The following is a 19,864-nucleotide window of genomic DNA, read 5'->3' on the forward strand; positions in this document are numbered from 1 at the left end:
AGAAGGGATGCCCCTAATGACCTGGCCACATCAGTGATAAAATTGAAACCATCAAGCGTGTTCTCCTGAAAATTTCCCCCAAAAGTTGTCCCTCTTCCTAGCCCCTCTTCCATCTTTACCAACTTATTTCAAGGGGAGATCTCCTGCCTCCTCTCAAAATCTACTTCTCTCCACCTGGGGCCTTGGATCCCATCCAGTCAAATCTTATCAAAACATTTGCCCCTTCCATTCTTCGCTCCCTAACCGTCATTGTCAACTGTTCACTCTCCAGTGTCTTAGAGAAGCAGCGTGGCTCAGTAGGAAAAAGCCCGGGCTTTGGAGTCAGAGGTCATGGGTTCAAATCCCAGCTCCACCAATTGTCAGCTGTGTGACTTTGGGCAAGTCCCTCAACTTCTCTGAGCCTCAGTTACCTCATCTGTAAAATGGGGATTAAGACTATGAGCCCCACGTGGGACAACCTGATCACCTTATATCCCCCCAGCGCTTAGAACAGTGCTTTGCACATAGTAAGTGCTTAACAAATGCCATCACTATTATTATTATTCCCCACTGCCTCAAACCTGCTCATGTATCCTCTGTCCTAAATAAAAAACCTCTGCTTCCTCTCCTCTGATTCTCTCCTTGATCTTCTCCAAAGTGACTACCATTCCCTTCATGCCACAGAAACTTCCCTCTCAAAGGTCACAAATGATCTCCTTCTTGAAAAATTCAACAGCTTCTATTCCATCTTAATCCTGTTCAACCTCTCAGCTGCCTTTGACACTATGGACCAACCCCTTCTCCTGAAAACATTATCCAACCTTGGTTTCATTGGCACTCTCCTCTCTTGGTTCTCCTCTCTTTGGCCACTTGTTTTCATACTCTTTCACAGGCTCCTCCTCTGCCTCCCACCCTCCCACTGTGGGAGTGCCTCAAAGCTCAGTTCCGGGTCTCCTTAATAATAATAATAATAATAATAATAATAATAATAGTATTTGTTAAGCACTTACTATGTACCAAGCATTGTTCTAAGTGCTGGGGTAGATACAAGGTAATCAGATTGTCCCACTTGGGACTCACAGTCTTAATCCCCATTTTACAGAGGGCCAGAGAAGTTAAGTAGCTTGCCCAAGGTCACACAACAGAAGTGGTGGTGCCGAGATTAGAACCCATGTCCTCTGACTCCCAAGTCTGTGCTCTTTCCACTAAACCATGCTGCTTCACACTCCTTCTTGCCTTCATCTACACCTACTCCTTTGGAGAACTCAGTCAGCCTGATGGCTTCAACTACCATCTCTACATGGATGATTCTAAAATGCGCCTCTCCCTCTCTGACCTCTTCTTCTCTGCAAGCTCACATTTCCTCCTGCCTTCAGAACATCCCCACTTGGATAGGCCACAGAAATGTCAAATTTAACATGTCCCCTCATTTTCTCTCCCAAGCCCTGACCTCCTCCTGACTTTCCCCTCTGTGTTTCCCTGTTTCACAAGCCTGTAACCTTGGCATTATCCTTGACTCATCTCTCTCATTCAACCCTCATAGTCAATCTGTAACTAAATGGTGTCCATTCACCCTCACAACATCGCTAAAATCCTGCTTTTCCTCTCCATCCAGACTGCTCCTGTGCTGATCCAAACACTTGTGCTGCCTTGACTAGGGAAGCAGCAAGGTGCAATAATAATAATAATAATAATAATGATAGCATTTACTAAGTGTTTACTATGTGCAAAGCACTGTTCTAAGTGCTGGGGAGGTTACAAGGTGATCAGGTTGTCCCATTGGGGGCTCACAGTTTTAATCCCCATTTTACAGATGAGGTAACTGAGGCCCAGAGAAGTTAAGTGACTTGACCAAAGTCACACAGCCGACAATTGGCGGAGCCGAGATTTGAACCCATGGCCTCTGACTCCAAAGCCCGGGCTCTTTCCACTGAGCCACACTGCTTCTGCTAATGGATAGAACACAGGCCTGGGAGTCAGAAGGTCATGGATTCTAATCCTGACTTCGCCACTTGTCTATTCTGTGGCCTTGGGCAAGTCACTTCACTTCTCTGTGCCTCAGTTACCTCATCTGTAAAGTGGAGATTAAGACTGTAAACCCTATGTGGGACAAGGGTTATGTCCAACCCGATTTGCTTGTCTCTACCTCAATGCTTAGTACAATGCCTAGCATATAGGAAGAGCTTAGCAAATACCATAATTATTATTATTATTATTTATTATTGCATTAGCCTCCTTGCTGACCTCCCTGTCCAACCGGGCAACAGTGCTACTCTCCATAACTGTATAAAAATTAATGAGGACACAACAGTGCCTATTTCTCTCGAGAACAGGCAGAGATTTTCTGTCCCGTGGCTACAGGCCACACAACTAAATCTGAGCAGCCATCTAGAATTGCCTACAACTGGTCAAAATGGAACTGGCAGGAGAGTGCAGCTGACTCAATGCAAACCATCACCATTACTAGAAAAACAACTCAAGCGTTTGTTCTAAAGCCTGTATGAAACTCATTTGTCTTACCTCTAACATGAATCATAAGAAAGTAGGGGTTTCAGGATACAGACAGTTCCTAGGCTGATTGATTAATCAAGATTGATGAAATTAGCTGAGGGTTGGAAGTATTAAGTATTGCATTTACTAAGCCTTTCATTTGTGGACTCCTCCTCTGCCTCTCACGTCTTCACTGTGGGGGTCCCTTAAGGTTCAGTTCTGGGTCCTCCTCTATTCTCCATTTACACCCACTCCCTTCAGGAACTCATTCGCTCCCATGGCTTCTACTGTAAATAGAAATAGAAATTACCTGTAAATAGAAATTACTCTGTAACTCCCTTATTGGTTCTCCCCTGCTCTCTATCTCCCTGGTTCCCAGAACTTTCCTAGTTCTAGGCATTAGAACGTAGGTTCTCTGCCTCCTTTCACGAGGCCAAACTGCTTCTAATAATCACAATGTTCCTTCTTTCAGGGGCAGTTGGCAAGTGCGGACCACCTCCTTCTATCGATAATGGGGATATCACCTCTTTCCTATTTGCGGAATACCCTTCTGGAGCCCAAGTGGAATACAAGTGCCAGAACTTTTATAAACTCGAGGGTTTCAAACAGGTGACATGTATAAACGGGAAGTGGTCAAATCCACCATCGTGCTTAGGTAAGTGCAAAATATTCTCGGGGATCATGAGATGATCCAGGAGTGAACACATTCATTCATTCTATCATATTTATTGAGTTCTTACTGTGTGCAGAACACTGTACTAAGAGCTTGGGAAATACAAGTCAGCAACATATAGCAACAGTTCCTACCCAACAATGGGCTCACAGTCTATTTAAAATGACAATATGTCACTTGATCAGGCCTCGAAATTTATTGATGGCTCACTAAGTGCAGAATCTCAAGCAGGTTTTCAATGTCTAAAAACATTAGAGAAGCAGCGTGGCTCAGTGGAAAGAGCATGGGCTTGGGAGCCAGAGGTCATGGGTTCTAATCCCAGCTCCACCACTTCTCAGCTGTGTGACTTTGGGCAAGCCACTTAACTTCTCAGTGCCTCAGTTGCCTCATCTGTAAAATGGGGATTAAGACTGTGAGGCCCATGCCGGACAACCTGGTTACCTTGTATCTCCCCCAGTGCTTAGAACAGTGCTTGGCACATAGCAATTAACAAATGCCATCATTATTATTATTATTATTATTAAAGAGTTTGACACTACACATGCTACTGTCAGAGTCAGGGGTGTAGAAAAAGAGCATTATTGTGAGTGTGAATAATTCACGATTAATTAAATTAGTTGAGGGTTGGAAGTATTAAGTATTGCATTTACTAAGCCTTTCATTCATGGGCTCCTCCTCTGCCTCTCACATCTTCACTGTGGGGGTCCCTCAAGGTTCAGTTCTGGGTCCTCCTCTATTCTCCATCTACACCCACTCCCTTCAGGAACTCATTCGCTCCCATGGCTTCTACTACCACATCTATGCAGATGATACCCAAATCTACATCAACAGCCCGGATTATTTTCCCTCTCTGCAGTTTTGCATTTCCTCCTGCCTTCAAGACATCTCTGTTTGGCTGTCTCCTGTTCCCCTAAACTTGACATGTCCAAAACAGAACTCCTTATCTTTCCACCCAAACCTTGTCCTCCCCCTGACTTTCCCTTCACTCACGACGACACCACCACCCATCCTGTCTTACAAGCTTGTAAGCATGGAGTTATTCTGACTCCTGTCTCTCATTCTACCCACATATTCACATACACTTCTCAGGGTTTCTCAACCGACCACATATCAGGGGACCATCTTTCTCCAGGGACTAGAATGTAACGGGGGGCGGCTAAGAATCAACTTAGGGTGGACATGGAATGGGGGAAAACATTGTGAGCCTGGCAAGGAGCATAGAGGGACAATGTCTATACTTCACTCTGCTGCCCAGATTATCTTTGTGCAGAAATGCTCTGGGCATGTTACTCCCCTCCTCAAAAATCTCCAGTGGCTGCCTGTTAACCTACAAATCAAGTAAAAACTCCTCACTCTCTGCTTCAAGGCTCTCCATCACCTCGCCCCCTCCTACCTCACCTCCCTTCTCTCCTTCTCCAGCCCAGCCCGCACCCTCCGCTCCTCTGCTGCTAACCTCCTCAGTGTACCTCGTTCTCACCTGTCCTGCCATCAACCCCCGGCCCATGTCCTTCCCCTGGCCTGGAATGCCCTTCCTCCACACATCCACCAAGCTAGCTCTCTTCCTCCCTTCAAAGCCCTACTGAGAGCTCACCTCCTCCAGGAGGCCTTCCCAGACCAAGCCCCCTTTTTCCTCTCCTCTTCCCCACCCCCTGCCCTACCTCCTTCCCCTCCCCACAGCACCTGTATATATATATATTTGTACAGATTTATTACTCTGTTTATTTTATTTGTACATATTTACTATTTATTTTGCTAATGATGTGCATATAGCTTTAATTCCATTTGTTCTGACGATTTTGACACCTGTCTACATGTTTGGTTTTGTTGTCTGTCTCCCTCTTCTAGACTGTGAGCCCGTTGTTGGGTAGGTACTGTCTCTATATGTTGCCGACTTGTACCACCCAAGCGCTTAGTACAGTGCTCTGCACACAGTAAGTGCTCAATAAATACAATTGAATGAATGAATGAATAAGGAAAGACAGTTTGGCAGAGCCTGTATTTCAGGGGGCAGCAGAAGAGAGGGATGTTAAGGGAGAGCCGTGCAATGCAAAGAACCGCAGAGCTGTCTTGGGTACAAAAGCCACAGGTTGGCGGTAACGTTAGTGTTGAGCTCTGCTCTCTGGCTTTTCTGCCCCCCCCCCCCGCCCCCGCCTTACCTCCTTCCCCTTCCCACAGCACCTGTATATATGTTTGTACATATATTTATTTATTTTACTTATCTATTCTATTTATTTTATTATCTATTCTATTTATTTTATTTTGTTAGTATGTGTGGTTTTGTTCTCTGTCTCCCCCTTCTAGACTGTGAGCCCACTGTTGGGTAGGGACCGTCTCTATATGTTGCCAACTGGTACTTCCCAAGCGCTTAGTACAGTGCTCTGCACACAGTAAGCGCTCAATAAATACGATTGATTGATTTTATTTGTACATATTTATTCTAATTATTTTATTTTGTTAATATGTTTTGGTTTGTTCTCCGTCTCCCCCTTCTAGACTGTGAGCCCACTGTTGGGTAGGGACCGTCTTTATATGTTGCCAACTTGTACGTCCCAAGCACTTGGTACAGTGTTCTGCACACAGTAAGCGCTTAATAAATATGATTGAATGAATGAAGCCTCACTGTACCTCGTTCTCGCCTGTCCCGCCATCGACCCCCGGCCCACGTCATCCCCCGGGCCTGGAATGCCCTCCCTCTGCCCATCCGCCAAGCTAGCTCTCTTCCTCCCTTCAAGGCCCTGCTGAGAGCTCACCTCCTCCAAGAGGCCTTCCCAGACTGAGCCCCTTCCTTCCTCTCCCCCTCGTCCCCCTCTCCATCCCCATCTTACCTCCTTCCCTTCCCCACAGCACCTGTATATATGTATATATGTTTGTACATATTTATTACTCTATTTATTTATTTTACTTGTACATATCTATTCTATTTATTTTATTTTATTTTGTTAGTATGTTTGGTTTTGTTCTCTGTCTCCCCCTTTTAGACTGTGAGCCCACTGTTGGGTAGGGACTGTCTCTATATGTTGCCAATTTGTACTTCCCAAGTGCTTAGTACAGTGCTCTGCACATAGTAAGCGCTCAATAAATACGATTGATTGATTGATTGATTGAATGAATGAATGAATGCATGAATGAATGAATGAATGCCCTCCATCCCCTGGCCTGGCCCCAGTCTCAGCCACAACCCAGGTAGACTGCTCAGGCCCACAGGGTTCCTCCCGCACTGAGCCCCCTCGACAGCTGGCACCTCCACGAAGCCTCACCAGTGCTCACCCTCAGGGCCCAGGGGACCAGTGTGGCAGGAAATTCAGATCCCCGTAGGCTCCGGAGGCAGTTGCCGGGGTATGGCCAGTTGGGCAGATCTGGTCCTAGGGCTCCCCTTGGCTCCACGTCCCCCCCATGTCCGGAGTTGAGGCTGGGCTCTGGCTTCACTTAGTGATCACTACTGAAGCTTCTTGAGGGTGGGGATCCTGTCTATCCTGTCTATCCTGCCTAGTGCTCTTTCTCATGGCTTAGTATAGTGCTTTGCCAACAGTAAGTGCTTAATGAATATTATTGATTTTCCACCCCCAATACATTTTGCCTATTTCTCCTAAATTAAAAATGTAAAAATAATCAAACAAGTCTGTGGCAGAGACCGTGTGAATTTCAGGGGCAAGGAGAAGCAGTGAAAAATGAACTAAAAATGGTTATTTCACACTCAACATCAGGCAGGCATTCTATGTGTGATAGTCATCATGCTCAATCATCATCATCATCATCATCAATCATATTTATTGAGCACTTACTGTGTGCAGAGCACTGTACTAAGCGCTTGGGAAGTACAGGTCGGCAACATATAGAGACAGTCCCTACCCGACAGTGGGCTCACAGTCTAAAAGGGGGAGACAGAGAATAAAACCAAGCATACTAACAAAATAAAATAAATAGAATAGGTATGTACAAGTAAAATAAATAAATAAATAGAGTAATAAATATGTACAAACATATTAACATATATACAGGTGCTGTGGGGAAGGGAAGGAGGTAAGACGGGGGGATGGAGAGGGGGACGAGGGGGAGAGGAAGGAAGGGGCTCAGTCTCGGAAGGCCTCCTGGCGTAGGTGAGCTCTCAGTAGGGCCTTATCAATCAGTCAATCAGTGGTACTTAGTATAGTGCTCTGCACACAGTAAGCGCTCAGTAAATACGATCAAATTGAATGAATGAATTCATTGGGAGCTTATGGTGTGCAAGGCACTGTACTAGGTGCTTAGAAGAGTATAATACCACAGAGGTGGCAGACATGCTTCCTCCTCACAAGCGAGCCCGGGCTTTGGAGTCAGAGGTCATGGGTTCAAATCCCGGCTCCGCCACTTGTCAGCTGGGTGACTTTGGGCAAGTCGCTTCACTTCTCTGGGCCTCAGTTACCTCATCTGTAAAATGGGGATGAAGACTGTGAGCCCCCCGGGGGACAACCTGATCACCTTGTAACCTCCCCAGAGCTTAGAACAGTGCTTGGCACATAGTAAGCGCTTAATAAATGCCATTATCATCATCATCATCAAAGAGCTCATGGTTTAGAGGGAGATGAATTCTCCCATTCAGGCATCACATTTAATGTCCCAGAAGGGTGGCCATCTTGTGTCCATCTGGACACTCATCACCTCTGCTATATGCTGGGCAGTGACAACCACCTATATTCCACATCACCTGAATCTGGTCCTTCACATTGTCTCCTCGCTCAGATTTTCTTTTTTTTTAATGGTACTCATTAAGTGCTTACTATGGGCCAAGCTCTGAACTATGTATAAGATAATTAGGTTGGACAGAGTTTCTGTCCCATGTAAGTTTCACAGTCCAAATAGGAGGATAAAATCCCCATTTTACAGATGAGATAACCAAGATCCAGATCAGCGGCTAGTCTAAGGCCACACAGCAAGCAAATGGCAGGAGCCAGAATTAGAACTCAGGTTCTCTGGCTCCCAGGCCTGAGCTCCTTCCACTGGGCCAAATTGCTTCTAATGATACAATGTTCCTTCTTTCAGAGGCAGCTGGAAAATGCGGACCACCTCCGTCTATTGACAATGGGGACATCACCTCATTCCTGTTTCATGAATACCCTTCGGGAGCCCAAGTGGAATACGAGTGTCAGAACTTTTATAAACTGGACGGTTCCAAAGACGTGAGGTGTGAAAACGGGAAGTGGTCAAATCCACCATCATGCTTAGGTAAGTGCAAAATATTCTCCAGCATCATGAGTTGATCCAAGAGTGAACAAATGATCATGAGAATTAAAACGACAATATGCCACTTGCTCTGTCCTCGAAATATATTGAGATCTCATCAAGTGAAGAATCCCAAACAGGTTTTTAAGTCCATGCCTCCAAAGAGAATGAGGCTACACACGCTGCTTTCAGTCAGAGGTATAGATATTCGAGTAGGTTAACAAACAGCAACAGTAGGGTGAATAATTAACATGATTAATAAAATTGGCTGAGTTTCTTGGTGATTGGAAAGAATATATATTGTATTTGCTAAGTCTTTCCTTCATGGGCTCCTCTTCTGCCTCCCACCTCCTAAATATAAGGGTCCCTCAAGGTTAAGTTCTTGGTCCCTTTCTATTCTCTTTCTACACCTACATCCTTGGGTAACTGTTGGATCAAGACTCCTCAGAGTGCTTTTTGGAATGAACATGAGAAGCAGAGTGGCTTAGTGGAAAGAGCACAGACTTGGGAGTCAGAGGTTGTGGGTTCTAATCCTGGCTCTGCCAATTATCGGCTGTGTGACTTTGGGCAAGTCACCTAACTTCTCTGTGGCTCAGTTACCTCATCTGTAAAATGGGGATTAAGACTGTGAGCCCCTCGTGGGACAACCTGATTACCTTGCGCTTAGAAAAGTGCTTGGCACATATTGAGTGCTTAACAAATACTATTAATATTATTGTATTTGTAATTTATTTATTTATATGAATGTCTATGTGTCCCCCCACCAGACTTGTAAGCTTATTGTTCATAAGGGATGCATCTGTTTATTGTTGCATTGTACTCTTCCAAGCACTTATTACAGTGCTCTGTAAACAGTAAGTGCTCAATAAATACAATTGAGTGAATGGATGAATTTCTTAGGAACCAAGATTCAAAGGGGTAGATACATAGTTATGAAATTGGTAAGGGTCACTGCCCCATCCATATAGGTTTCACAATTTATCTTATCCCCAATTTAAAGATGAGGAAATTGAAGACCAGAGAGGTTAAATGATTTACCCAGAGTTATACTGATGATATTGATAAATTTGATCTTATTAATGAAGTCACTATGGTTTCAATTCAGAATTACAATACTCAAGAAATAGGTATCAATGAATTTTCTTCACAAGTGGGGTGGCTCTGACACTGGGACTCAGAAGATATTACCATTTAGTATATTGTCTGGCACATAGTAAGTGCTTAACAGATATCATAATTATTTCAGGGAACTGCCTGCCACGCTAACCCTCTGGGATGGGGCTTCCTGTCTCATGTTTTGGGCTGGTCCCCGATACATCCCTCCTCTTTGGGGTGAATATCATTCATTCAGTCATTCGGTAGTATTTATTGAGTGCTTACTATGTGCAGAGCACTGTCTGTACTAAGCATTTGGGAGAGTACAATATAACAATAAAGGGACGCATTACTTACCATGCTTCGAAGCCAGTCTTCACTTCAGGGTGTGTTCAATGGCACCTTCAAATATTTGAGCAGTGGAAAGAGCACATGTCTGGGAGTGAGAGGGCCTTGATTCTAATCCCAGTTCTCCCTTTCTTGCTGTGTGACCGGGGACTAATCACTTAACTTCTCTGAGCAGGGGTGGAGCGGAGGGGAATTAGAAGGGGAAGGAGGAAAAGAAGGACCCCTGCCACGATGGAGAGATGTTATCTGACACACATCTCCCCCCACTTCCTCTCTATTCTTGCCTCGTGGCTTCCCCTTTCCACTATACGTGACCTTGGGCAAGTCACTTAACTTCTCATGCCTCAGTTTCCTGAACTGTTGTCCCTCCTACTTAGATTGTGAGCATCATGTGGGACAGTTAACCCAACCTGATTAACTTGTGTCTACCCCAGAGCTTGCAGCAGTGCTCAACACATAGTAAATATTTAATAAAACATTGCTTTGTGCATAGTAAGTGCTTACTAAATGTCATTATTATTAATAAATACAATAATGACAAAGGAATGATAAAAACACCATAATTGTGTGAAATACCTTTTTTCCTAAATTGAAATTGTTGCTTATTTTTACATTAAGTACTATAAAAAGCAATTTAAAATTTGAATTTCCAAATTCAAAATTCCTTTTAAATGCAGGAATTTGTTCCAGCCCCTTAACAGAGAATCTCACCTTGCCCATCTTCTGTTCAGACAAAAAAAAAAAAACTGATGAACCTCCTGTTTGACAGGTTTTGTCTATTAAGATAGTAAGGCTGGGTTTGGACACCTGCAAAGATGTGTGGAGAAACTAAATCTGACCCCATGATTTGATGACAAATGATTACTTGGCTGGACAAAAGGTGCACAGAAAAATGTTCAGAATGAGGGGCAAGTAGTTACCAACTATCATTCTTTTTCTCAAAGATGAATTAGAAGGAAAAGGGAAACCATTTTACCGAGAAAATGGATTAGACCTAAAGACAATCTCTGTGCTGGGTAGTGGTCAGGGTGCAGTGAGAGGGGAGGAGAGGGTCAGGGAGAAAGTGGAGGTGAGGAACGTTAAGATGAGGTAGATGGTAGGCTTGGATGGGATGGATAGGAAATTGACCACAAGACCACAAGCTAATCTTCAACCTGCAATTATTTATTTAATGCTGAGAAGTTTGTCGTAATTCCAGTTAGATAAATCCTTTGATTTTGATGACCACTGATAATATGTGCTTATCATCATTCTATCCTGACAGAGGCATGTTCAGCATCTTCAGAAGTTATGGCGAGAAACAATATAAGTTTGAGATGGGAAAACTGGAAAAGAATATTCACTCAAACTGGAGATTTCATTGAATTCACATGCAAACTGGGATTTGTGAAAGCTCCAGGATCACCTCCTTTTAGAGTACAGTGTTTACAAGGAGAATTAACCTATCCCAAGTGTGTTAAAAGTAAGTTTACTTGTTCACTGAACAGTGGTAATTAGTAAAAGAAATTTTGTTGTTATTCTATGTTAGTAATTCAGGCAGTCACAAAGATAACAAAAAAAAAGAGTTTATATGCAATTGATAAGTGATTTTTATTGAGTGATACTGAGTGCAGAGTACTGCACAAAGCACTTGGGGAAACCTACTACAACAAAGTTAGTAGACATGATCCCTGCCCAAGAGGAGCTTATGGTCTACAGGAGGAGACAGACATTGAAATAGATTTGGGATAAGGGAAACAGTGGAGTATAACAATAGTGACATAAGTATTGTAGGGCTTGGGTGAGTGTCAAAGTGGTTAAGGTGTACCAGTGTGGCTCAGTGGAAATAGCACAGGCTTTGGAGTCAGAGGTCATGGGTTCAAATCCCGGCTCCACCAATTTTCAGCTGTGTGACTTTGGGCAAGTCACTTAACTTCTCTGTGCCTCAGTTCCCTCATCTGTAAAATGGGGATTGAGACTCTGAGCCCCCCGTGGGACAACCTGATCACCTTGTAACCTCCCCAGCTCTTAGAACAGTGCTTTGCACACAGTAAGCACTTAATAAGTGCCATCATTACCCAGCCAATTTCCTGGTAGACAAGGAGGGTAGGATGGATAGAGGTAATGGAAGTCTTAGTCTGGGAGGGCCTCTGGGAGATAAATCAGTCATATATATTAAGCACTTACTGTTTGCAGAGCACTGTACTAAGCACTTAGTAGACAGGTTTCCTGCCCATGGCAAGCTTACGGTTTAGAGGAGATGAGATTTTAGGAGAGATTCTACGGTGGGAGCATGGTAGACTGTCAGATATCAAGGGGTAAGGAGTTTCAGAACACTGGGTTTCAAAAAAGGGAATCTATTACTCAGTTCGGCATCCATAACTAGTAGAAAATTTGAAATTGATAATAATGAGCTGTTGGCAGCAAGCAATAATTAAATGGACTACTAGGTTTCATTTCAGGGAGTGAAACATCAAAGTGGAATTTTGTAGATTCAAAAAGATCTAGTATTTAAATATGAATGAATATGTATCAAACTAAAGATGCATATGAGGCTCTTCCCAAGCTTTTTCCTTCTTACATATGGCTTTCTTCACTGGCTGCTCCCAAACGTTTACTCTTTGTACCTCCCAAGCTCACCTTCTCCTCGTCCCTCACTCTCCACTATCCTACCACCAACTCATTATTACTCATGTGCCCTGTCCTGGAACTCTCTCCCCACCAAGTCCAGAAAATTCCAGATCTCTTCTCCCCATCTTCAATTAATTTCCATGACCACACGAAGCCCCCAGCCATGCTTAGCATTGGGTATTATGTGCATCCTCAGAACTTATCCCTACAGCCATCTAGCTGCTGTACTTATTCAACTATGCTAAACCTTGTTATTCTTCCTCCTCCCACTATATTTAAATTGTTTCCCTATCTCCACCGATGACCTGCAGGCTCCCTGAGGCCTGGCATCTTGCCTCTTTCTTTTATTGTACTCTTCCAAGAGCTTAGTACAGAGCTCTGGTCATAGCAGACTCTCAGGAAATACTGTTGATCTGTCCAAAGACTCACTAACTCAGCAGAATGTAGGTGAGGAGGAATAATAATTATAGTATTTGATAAGAGCTTACTATGTGCTAAGCACTGTTCTAAGCACCGGGGTATATACCTGTTAATCAGGTTGTCCCACATGGGACTTACAGTCTTAATCCTCTTTTTCCAGATGGGGTAACTGACACACAGATAAGTTAAGTGACTTGCCCAAGGGCAAACAGCAGACAAGTGGTGGAGGTGGGATTAGAACCCATGACCCTCCAACTCCCAGGCCCGTGTGCTACCCATTAGAGAAGCCAGCGTGGCTTGGTGGAAAGAGCATGGGCTTTGGAGTCACAGGTCATGGGTTCAAATCCTGGCTCTGCCAATTGCCAGCTGTATGACTTTGGGCAAGTCACTTCACTTCTCTGGGCCTCAGTTACCTCATCTGTAAAATGGGGATGAAGACTGTGAGCCCCCCGTGGGACAACCTGATCACCTTGTAACCTCCCCAGGGCTGAGAACAGTGCTTTGAAACAGTAAGCACTTAATAAATGCTATTATTATTATTAGTATTATTACACCATACTGCTTCTCAGTTCTGGGTCCTCTTCTGTTCTCTCCATCTTTACCCATTCCCTTGAAGAACAAATTCACTCCCATGGCTTCGATTACCATAACTATGCAGATGATTCCCAAATCTATATCTCCAGCCCTGATCTCTCTTCTACTCTGCCTCCTTGTATTTTCTCCTGCCTTTAGGATAGCACTTCTTGAATGGTCCTGCCAATACCTCAAACTTAACATGTCCAAAACAGAACTCCTCATTTTTCCACCCAAAAGCTGTCTTCCCCTTGACTTTCTCATCACTGTAGATAGCACAACCATCCTCCCTGTCTCATAAGGCCTTAACCTTGGCATTATCCTCAACTTATGTATTTCAATCAACCCACATGTTCAATTTGTCACCAAATCCTGTAGGTGCTGACATCACAACAGAGTGAAAATCGCCCTTTCCTTTCTAGCCAAACTGCTACCATGTTGATCTAAGCACGCATCCTCTCCTGCCTTAACTACTGCAGCAGCCCCCTTACTGACCTCCCTGCCACCTGTCTCTCCCCACTCCAGTCCTATTTCACTCTGCTACCTGAATCATTTTTCTATAAAAATATTCAGTCCACATCTCTCCACTCTGCTAAACCTTCCAGTGGTTGCCCAACTAACGCCGCATCACACAGAAACTCGTTACCATCGTCTTGAAACATCTCAATCAGCACGGCCCCTTCTTCTTGCCTCACTCATTTCCCACTACAATCTAGCCCACAAATTCCACTCCCCTAATGCAAACCAACTCACCGTACCTCCATCTCATCTATCTCACTGCTAACACCTTGCCCATGTCCTCCCTCTGAGTTGACACTCCCTCCCTCTTCATCTACGACAGATCACCAATCTCCCCTCCTTTAAAGCCTTATTAAAACTACATTTCTTCCAAGAGGTCGCCCCTGACTTAAGCCCTTATTACTCCTACTACCTCTCCCTTCTGAATCACTTATGCTTTTGGATCTTTACTCTGTAATCATTTGATCCCTGTCCCTAATTGCTGATTCCCAGTGCAGTTATGCATATATCTATAATTTATTTTGATAAATAGACTGTAGACTCTAGACTATAAGCTTCCTGTGGGCAGGAAATGTGTCTACCAACTCTTTAGTTTTGTACTTTCTCAAGCTCTTAGTACAGTGTTCTGACCACAGTGAGTGCTCAGTTGATATCATTAGTTGATGAATTAGTTGACTGAAGAACTTGGAATCAGCCTCTAGATTCACTTAGTATGTTGAATCTAATTCTCTAACTAGAAAATACTCACCTTTTTTCAACCTTTGTGGTTGTTTTGTACCACTGCAGATCTTTTCACTGTTAAATTCATACAATTGCACAAATCTTACCTTTATTCATAACATTTCTTTTGGTTGTATCATTTCTTTAGGTTAATCCCCGGAAAGAAATGAGGACTAAAAGCCCAGCGTCAAACTCAGTGGATTTGTTGCCAACATTTGAAGATAAATCTGAAAATACAATATGCTGTATTATTTTCTGCTAGCTAAGATTTGTATATCATTTTTTTAGTCATACTTCCTTTTATTTGCCATAAAAGTGCCAATACAACACTCTGCACAAAATAGACATCAATCATATTCATAGTGATGTTGATACTGCTTAAGCTAAGGTATATAAAATTAATATGGAATATTCACCAATGAGTTGAGATTCACTAAAACCAGAATTAATACTTTTACCCTTTACCTGAAGCTCATTATGAATTCCTGTTCAGGCTTTACTCTGATATCATGGTAGATATGACCTGCCAACTATCTGCCACCTTCCCAAGCGCTTAGTACAGTGCTCTGCACACAGTAAGCACTCAATAAATACAATTGAATGAATGAATGTATGAATCCCTGGGTAATTAATAAATCATACTTCTCAATCTTTGCTTCAGTTGTGCATAAGGACCTAGGGAACAAATATTTTGGAAAGAACTGAAATAATCCAGTGCTTTGGTCACACTGGGTAAGAATAGCCTTCTTAAAACTTGCTTCACTTTGCAGTACCCAACAATTTCTCTGACACTTCTTTAACTGGAAATCATTTTGCAAGACCTTTAAATCTAATTACATTAAATGTTGCAATTTGTTCAATGTACAGTACTAATTGCTGTTGATGGATCCTTTATTCCTGCTGGAGCCAAGCTATTAAAATCCACATTCCCGTCAGCTCCATTGCATTTTAACAAATCAAGATGGCATTGTGGCATTACCTTCCTCCTCTTGTTTTATGTTGGAGACAACTACTCTCCATCGACAGTGTAACAGAGTCCCCTAAAGAGAGCCCTCCCAGAAGCTGTGACCCTTCCTGTCCCAACATCCCAATGGCAGTACCCAAAGGATGGGCTGGTAAGTGATGGGTTTTACAGGAGTGTTATTTATGGGGGACAGAAGTATTGGGGTGCCACCGTGCTCCACTGTTATCCCTGACCAATGGTTCCTCTCGACCCAGGAGGATCAGAAGACTCCCCATATGGGTCAACAGAGGCTATCGCTATCCCTCCAAATCCCCCTTTTGCCCCTCCCATTTTCCCATCCCTCTCCTGGTTCCATCCCAGAAGTGGGTTCCCTGTCCCTGACATCACTTTGGGGTTGTTTGGGGCATTACTAAGGCAAGGCTGTGTATTTGGGGATATTCCCTGGTCAAGAGTCTGCACAGTCCTTGAAAGAGACTATGGCCAAATTATCTCTGAACTTTGAAAAACCCCTATACGATCATTCATGGCAGTGGGGGAGTCTTCTTTACACTCTATGATTGCTGCTCTATCATTCCTCACTCCTTTTATTCTTTGTGAACATAATTTCGACTCCCTTTCTGGACAGTACGGGGTCATCTGGTTCATCTGGTCTGATTGCCCTCCTCTGCAGTTGTTAGTAACAATTCTGATCCCATCATCTCACTTTGGGCTCCATTTGCCACCTTAACTGCCGCCATTATCTTCCATTCCTTGTTATCATCCCACACAGGTGTTATTTGAGTAACCCTACACCAGCAACTAGGCCGCACACACCATCAACGTAAGCATCTCAACCATTTTATCTTGTAAATTGTATCTGCCAGTGCTTAATGCAATGCTTAGCAGATGTCACAATCACTATTATTGAGGAATGAGAGGAAGCAGGCAGAGGAAAAGTCATAAGGAAAATCCACATGGATTTTGAAGTCCCCAAGGATCAATGCAGGGGTGGTAAAAGAGGGAATGTGGGTGGCAAAGAGATTAAAATGGTTTAGAAAATTAGAGGAGGGGTTCTTAATGTGGGAAGTCAGGGGAAGAGGTTAATAGCCATGATTAGTAACTGCAGTGGATAATAGAGGCAGAAGATATAGGCTTCAAAGGAAAGGAGAGAGAGGGATGGGGGAAGTGGAATGGTGTGAAAGTGGCATTGGGTGGCCATAAAGAATCAATTCCTCCCCTGTCCTGAGAAGTCTTGCAGAGTGGATGAAGATAAAACACCACCCCCCCTCCCCTCCCAGATAGAGGAGCAGGGGACACTGTGTCATCTATGGAGAGTCAGGTTTCAGGAATGGCTAGGTGCAATGATGACTGGATCAGGAACAGATCAAGGATGAAGGGAAACCTTTCCATGATGGAGCAGTGTTTTCACAAGCTACACTTTACTGCGGATGTGGGGCAGGGATGTAAGGAGGGGACAGTTTGAAGGGTAGAGAGGGGTTGGATGGGAATGAGGTGATGGAGCCAATGTTGGGGGCAGGTATTGAGGGGCAAGAAGAACAGGGGTGGGGTGGGGGAAAGTGGAGGGGATAGGACAAAGGTTGGAGGGATTGGCTGTTGGGGAGAGGAGGAGTGATGGAAAGAAGGACGGGGATGAGCTGATGAGAGGGAGGGGATTGAGCAGACATGTCGAGGAAAGAGAAGTTTAAGAGATATAGGAGAGTTTGACCACAGCAATAGCTGTTCCATGTAGTGGTTCCATTGACTAACTGGTCAATTGAATACAGGTCCTTGGGTCCTTCAGAGTAAAGATGCGGCTGGGTTGATGTAAAAGCAGGTAGCTGTGATATGGAAAAAAGAATCCAGAGAAGGAAGAAAGAGGGTTCCAGGTTTACTTCTGGCCTCAGTAAACCTAATTGTTCTCAGAATTCATTATGCTGTTTTTTTCATTGTTCAGCTTTCAGATCCCATACACTGTCAGTGGAAACACCATAGAATTGACAATTTGTGGCAATTGTTACATCAGTACAATGTCTGCTGCATCTCTAGACTGTAATCTTGTGGTGGGCAGGGAATGTGTCTGCTTATTGTTGTATTGTATTCTCCCAAGCACTTAGTACAGTACTCTGCACACAGCAATAATAATAATGGTATTTGTTAAGCGTTTACTATGCGCCAAGCACTGTTCTAAGCTCTGGGGTAGATACAAGGTCATCAGGTTGTCCCACATGGGGCTCACACTTTTAATCCCCATTTTACAGATGAGGTAACTGAGGCACAGAGAAGTTAAGTGGCTTGCCCAGAGTCACACAGCTGACAAATGGCAGAGCTGAGGTTAGAACCCACATCCTCTGGCTCCCAAGCCCGTGCTCTCTCCACTAAGCCAAGCTGCTTCTCTTTTAAGGTCAGTAAGTGCTCAATAAATATGATTGACTGACTGACTCAATGTGGCCAATCTCCCCTCCCCTCCATGGGTGCTTCCCTCCCAGAAGATCTGTTTGCTGCAGTGTCATCCCAATTGTGGTCTTGCTGTTTAATATGCTACTACATTTGGTCGTTAAATCAATTATTCTGCCCTCCTGAAGGCAGATCCTTCTCCAGGTCACCGTTCGGGTCTTCCTATATCAGTAACTAGAGCAGTGTTGCTGTGAGAGCATTGAGCACTGGTAGCCAGTGACTCCTAATATATTTTTTAACAATTAAGTGAGAAAATATTGGTATTCAGTGAATCAGTTGTATTCATCAGAGTGCTCAATGGATGTCGAATACTGTAAGCAGTTAGGAATAGTACAATATAGAATTGATAGACCCGATTCCTATCCACAGGATACTTGCAGTCTACACTTCTGTTGGATCATACTTCTCAGAGCGCTACTTAGAATGAATATGAACTTGATGGAAGAATAGGGGAACTCATTTCCTAATGCAGCTATGCATTAGTAATAATATGATGAGGATTGCAAGAACGTGTGTTTTAGTAACTCGAACAGCAATTCAGTGCTCACTGACCTGACTGCAACATCGACACCATTTTTAATGGACTTTAAGATCTTGTAAATTGGTTCCCAGCATTAGAAGTTTTATGGCTAGGGACATGTTTTCCCTGTCAGGGTCACACCTGGAGAGTTTCCAGTACTCTACCTGTTTCAGCTATGGGAGGCTGAGTCACGCAGAGGCCTTCCCATTCAATTCCTACCTAGGGCAGTGGCTAGAAAGTGGAACGCAATCTGCTACAAGTCAAAACTCACCCATGCTGGGCAGCAGCAGCGTGGGAAAGAGTCAAGTGTGGAGACTCTAGTTTACTGCGTGGAGGGCGGCAATGGTAAACCATTTCCCTATTACTACCAAGAAAACTCTATGGCTATGCTACCAGAAGGATTGCTGATGGAGAGCAGGGTTATGGAAGAGATGTGTCCGTGGTGTCACTATGGGTTGGAAACGACTCGACGGCATAAGACAAGCAAGGGACGTGTTAGAAAAATATGAGATTTTGCAAACTATTTGAAGCAAGTTTTAGGAAATGTGACAATAGCTGACAATAGCAGTAGTCTATTTCAGTTGGTTCGAAACATCCTTTCCCTAGCTCCATATTTGAAACTGAAATATTTGATTGTTCAATAAATCAGAGGTTTGAAAGATTCAACTACCAGGTTGTAAGAAGAGAAGCTTATATATATCCCCGCTTAGAATAGTACTTTGCACATAGTAAGTGCTTAATAAATGCCATCATTATTATTATTACGTAGGAATTCATCCTGAGCTTGGATATAGGTTAAAAGTTTTATTCCATTTTTATTGAATCTCAGGCCTGGGATATGGGGCATGGGCCTGGGTGTGAGAAGGATCTGGGTTCTAATCCCAGCTCAACCACTTGTATACTGTGTGACCTTGGACAAGTCACTTAACTTTTCAGGGCTTGAGTTACCTCATCTGCAAAATAGGGATTAAGTCTGAGAGCTCCATGTGGAACAGGGACTGTGTCAAACCTAATTTTCTTGTACACACCCCAGCACTTAAAACAATGCCTGGAACAGAGAAAGTGCTTAACAAATACCACAATTATTATTGTCATCATTATTATTATCTCATATTATCTTTATATGTTAGCTTTAACACTATGGAGATGAATATAATTGATTGACAGGTATTTTATTTAGGCAAATAAATAAGTGAATGAATGAAGAAACTGATTTATAAAACAGGCATCACAGATCATTTTGCAGAATATTGTTAATATTTTCAGATGTATCTTCAAATGATGGCAAAAATCCAATTAGTTTGCTCCTGGTTTTTTTTTT

General features: G+C 43.4%; 1 protein-coding gene across 1 annotated transcript in view; it reads left to right on the forward strand.

The window, feature by feature from the left end:
- The window catches only part of LOC119938491 (complement factor H-like), a 40,149-nt gene extending 24,918 nt beyond the window's left edge, over positions 1–15,231 (forward strand). Inside the window, exons 12-15 of the mRNA XM_038758333.1 lie at positions 2,942–3,124; positions 8,162–8,344; positions 11,049–11,246; positions 14,775–15,231. Of these exons, the coding sequence (XP_038614261.1) occupies positions 2,942–3,124; positions 8,162–8,344; positions 11,049–11,246; positions 14,775–14,779 (569 nt within the window). The 3' untranslated portion in view covers positions 14,780–15,231. The remainder of the gene's footprint in view (positions 1–2,941; positions 3,125–8,161; positions 8,345–11,048; positions 11,247–14,774) is intronic.
- The last annotated feature ends 4,633 nt before the right edge of the window (positions 15,232–19,864 follow it).

The sequence above is a fragment of the Tachyglossus aculeatus genome, chromosome 16 (assembly GCF_015852505.1).
Source record: "Tachyglossus aculeatus isolate mTacAcu1 chromosome 16, mTacAcu1.pri, whole genome shotgun sequence".
NCBI classification, from domain to species: Eukaryota; Metazoa; Chordata; class Mammalia; order Monotremata; family Tachyglossidae; genus Tachyglossus; species Tachyglossus aculeatus.